Raw genomic sequence first — 3,281 nt, forward strand, 5'->3', positions numbered from 1 at the left:
GCACGCACGCACGCACGCACGCACGCACGCACACACGCACGCACGCACGCGCACACACACACACAAGCACCCATCCCCAGCAGGCCTGTGAATTCCTGCTACTTGAGAGTTAAAGGAAGATGACAGCTCAAGGCCAGCACAGGCAACTTAGTGATACCTTATCTCAAAATAAAAAATTAAGCTCTGAGCCGGGCTGTGAAGTGGTCTCATGGCAAGTGAGGGCTTCAGCTTGACTGTAACCCTTGCATGGAGTGACGGTAGGAGGATGTCGGCTACTTGTACCACAGGAAAAAGCTGAATCTGAAGACTGATTTTTTTACTGAGACAGGAATACATGGCAGTGGTAGAGCACCTGCTAAACATTCGCAGCCCACTCTCCTCACTGACACACAGATGTACTGGCTAGTGAGCTAACATACTGTGCTGGCTAGTTTTATGCCAACTTGACTCAACTTACTGTCATCAGAGAGGAGGGAACAGCAATTGAGAAAATGCCTCCCCAAGATCAGGGGGTAGGCAAGCCTGTGGAGCATGTCCTTAATTACTGGTTAATGGGGGAGGGCCCAGCCCATTGTGGGTGGGGCATCCCTGGGCTGGTGGTCCTGGGTTCTATAAGTAAGCAGACAAGTCATAAGACACAAGCCAGTAAGCAGTGCCCTCCATGGCCTCTGCATCAGCTCCTGCCTCCAGGTTCCTGCCTGCTTGAGTTCCAGTCCACTGCTTTTGATGATGAATGTTTTAAGGAACTGTGTGAATTGAGCTGGGCAGTGGTGGTGCACACGTTTAATCTCAGCACTTGGGAGGCAGAGGCAGGCAGATTTCTGAGTTCGAGAGCCAGCCTGGTCTACAGAGTGAGTTCCAGGAGCCAGGGCTATACAGAGAAACCCTGTCTCAAAAAGGAGAAAAAAGAAAAGAAAAGAAAGAAGGAACTGTGAGTGAACAGACCCTTTCCTTCCAGCTTGCTTTTGGCCATGGAGTTTCACCACAGCAACAGTAACCCAAAGGAGGACACATATATACATAAATTAAGATTTTTAAATTAGGCTCTCTCTCTATAGCACCGACTGTCTTAGAACTTGTATGTAAGCCAGCTGACCTCAAACTCAGATCTGCCTGCCTTTTCCTCCCAAGTGCTGAGATTAAAGGCATGTGCAACCATGCCTGGCTCATTTTTATTAATGAAAAAAAAAAAAAGAGTCATTTATCTTTGAAATCTACCCCCAAGGTCCTCTTACTTCTACTCATTCTGCCTCTATTTTACTTTACGTAAAAATTATTAGTATGAAAAAGAAAACTATAATGTAATTATAATTTCAACAGGTCTCATTTTCCTAACAGTGAAGAATTGAAATTTTACCTTGACTTCCTGCCAGTAGGGTCCCCCACGGGTGAACATGAAGTAACTGTACATCTGATTTTTTCTCTGGATGAAATCCGTGTCTTGCCTGATATTCACCATCCAAGGCCGGCCGTCTCCACGGACTCGGAGATACAGAGTATTGAACTGGGACCAATCATAAGACAGCTTCCTCTCAAAAGCACCCTGAGGTACAGCAAAGCAAGCTGTTTAGTTCATTCTGCACTTGAGAAAACTTGAGCCATCAGGTCATCAGGGTTGTGTAATGTTGGGGGGAGGAGCACATACAGATGCCAGAGGACAACTTTTGTTAGTTAGTCTTTCCTTTTTCTATGTGGGTTCCAGAGATTGAACTATCATCTTCCAGTTTAGCAGCAAATACCTTACCCCTGAGCCATCTTGCTGACCCACTATGGCATTCTATATATATACATATATATGTATATGGCATTCTATATGTGTGTGTGTGTGTATATATTTGTTTATTTGTTTTGTTTTTTTGTTTTTGAGACGGGGTTTCTCTGTGTGGCCCTGGCTGTCCTGGAACTCACTCTGTAGACCAGGCTGGCCTCGAACTCAGAAATCCGCCTGCCTCTGCCTCCCAAGTGCTGGGATTAAAGGCGTGTGCCACCAATGCCCAGCTCTATGTATATTTTGCAAAATAAACCTCTCCATCTTTATTCTAGTACAAACATGCTGACATATGTTTCTAAGGTAATGTTCAAGACATGATTAAGTCATTCATTTGTGTTTACCAAAGGGAAATAAGTGTGCTTTTCGTCCTTGGTTAAAGAACAATGGCTTGCTTCTGGGAGGTCCTATTTTATGACAAATGTCTGCCCCGTCAAAAATCAAGCTCAAGTTTTGTGAATCATGAGGCTGTCCTGGAACTCACTCTGTAGACCAGGTTGGCCTCGAACTCAGAAATCTGCCTGCCTCTGTCTCCCAAGTGCTGGGATTAAAGGATCAGTGTTTCTTGAAAAAGCATATAGACCTGAGTTCAGATCCCCAGCACCCATATACAAACCTAGGTGTGGCTGCATCTACCTGTAAGTCTAGTCAGAAACCTTAAGACTTAAGAAACAAAAGAAACCATGAATTTAAACCCTGTTCTCAGCACTTACCTTTAATCCAAGGACTTGGGAGGCAGAGGAAGGTGGATCTCTATGAGTTCTAGACCAGCCTAGTCTACAAATCAAGTTCCCAGACAGCCATGGCTACACAAAGAAACCCTGTCTCGAAAAACAAAAAAACAACAACAACAACAACAACAACAACAACAACAAAAACCCAAACCAAACCAAAGAATGAACAAATGAAAGAAAGGAAGGAAAAAAACATAAGACAAAAAAAGAAAAAGAATTGTAAAACAGGCGGGGCGGTGGTGGCGCACGCCTTTAGTCCCAGTGCTTGGGAGGTAGAGGCGGGTGGATTTCTGAGTTCAAAGCCAGCCTGGTCTACAGAGTGAGTTCCAGGACAGCCAGGGCTACACAGAGAAACCCTGTCTCGAAAAAACAAAAACAAAAACAAACAAACAAAAAGAATTGTAAAACAATGTTGTTTTCTAATATGGAGCACTGATTGGATACAGGCCTTGAAGAAGCAATCACTTACAGCTGTGCTGTGTCTCTAGCCTTCCTTTGGCTTTGTAGTTATCTAAGAGGGTGCCTCTTGTAGCCTACAACTCGCTACAGAACTCAGATAACCTTCAACTCCCAATCCTCCTGCCTGCTCCCAAATGTAGTGATTACAAAATTCACTACTACACCCAAGTTTTTTTTTTTTAAAGATGTATTTATTATTATAAATAAGTACACTGAAGCTGTCTTCAGATGCACCAGGAGAGGGTGTCAGATCTCATTACGGGTGGTTGTGAGCCACCATGTGGTTGTTGGGAATTGAACTCAGGACTTCTGAAGCAGTG

General features: G+C 44.2%; 1 protein-coding gene across 2 annotated transcripts in view; it reads right to left on the minus strand.

Moving 5' to 3' along the window:
- Window positions 1-3,281, minus strand: part of Ndufaf1 (NADH:ubiquinone oxidoreductase complex assembly factor 1) — an 11,418-nt gene that overhangs the window by 1,512 nt on the left and 6,625 nt on the right. For both annotated transcript variants that reach the window (XM_031371526.1, XM_031371527.1), the window contains exon 3: window positions 1,358-1,543. In XM_031371526.1, coding sequence (XP_031227386.1) covers window positions 1,358-1,543 — 186 coding nt within the window. The remainder of the gene's footprint in view (window positions 1-1,357; window positions 1,544-3,281) is intronic.

The sequence above is a fragment of the Mastomys coucha genome, unplaced genomic scaffold (genome assembly GCF_008632895.1).
Source record: "Mastomys coucha isolate ucsf_1 unplaced genomic scaffold, UCSF_Mcou_1 pScaffold15, whole genome shotgun sequence".
NCBI classification, from domain to species: Eukaryota; Metazoa; Chordata; class Mammalia; order Rodentia; family Muridae; genus Mastomys; species Mastomys coucha.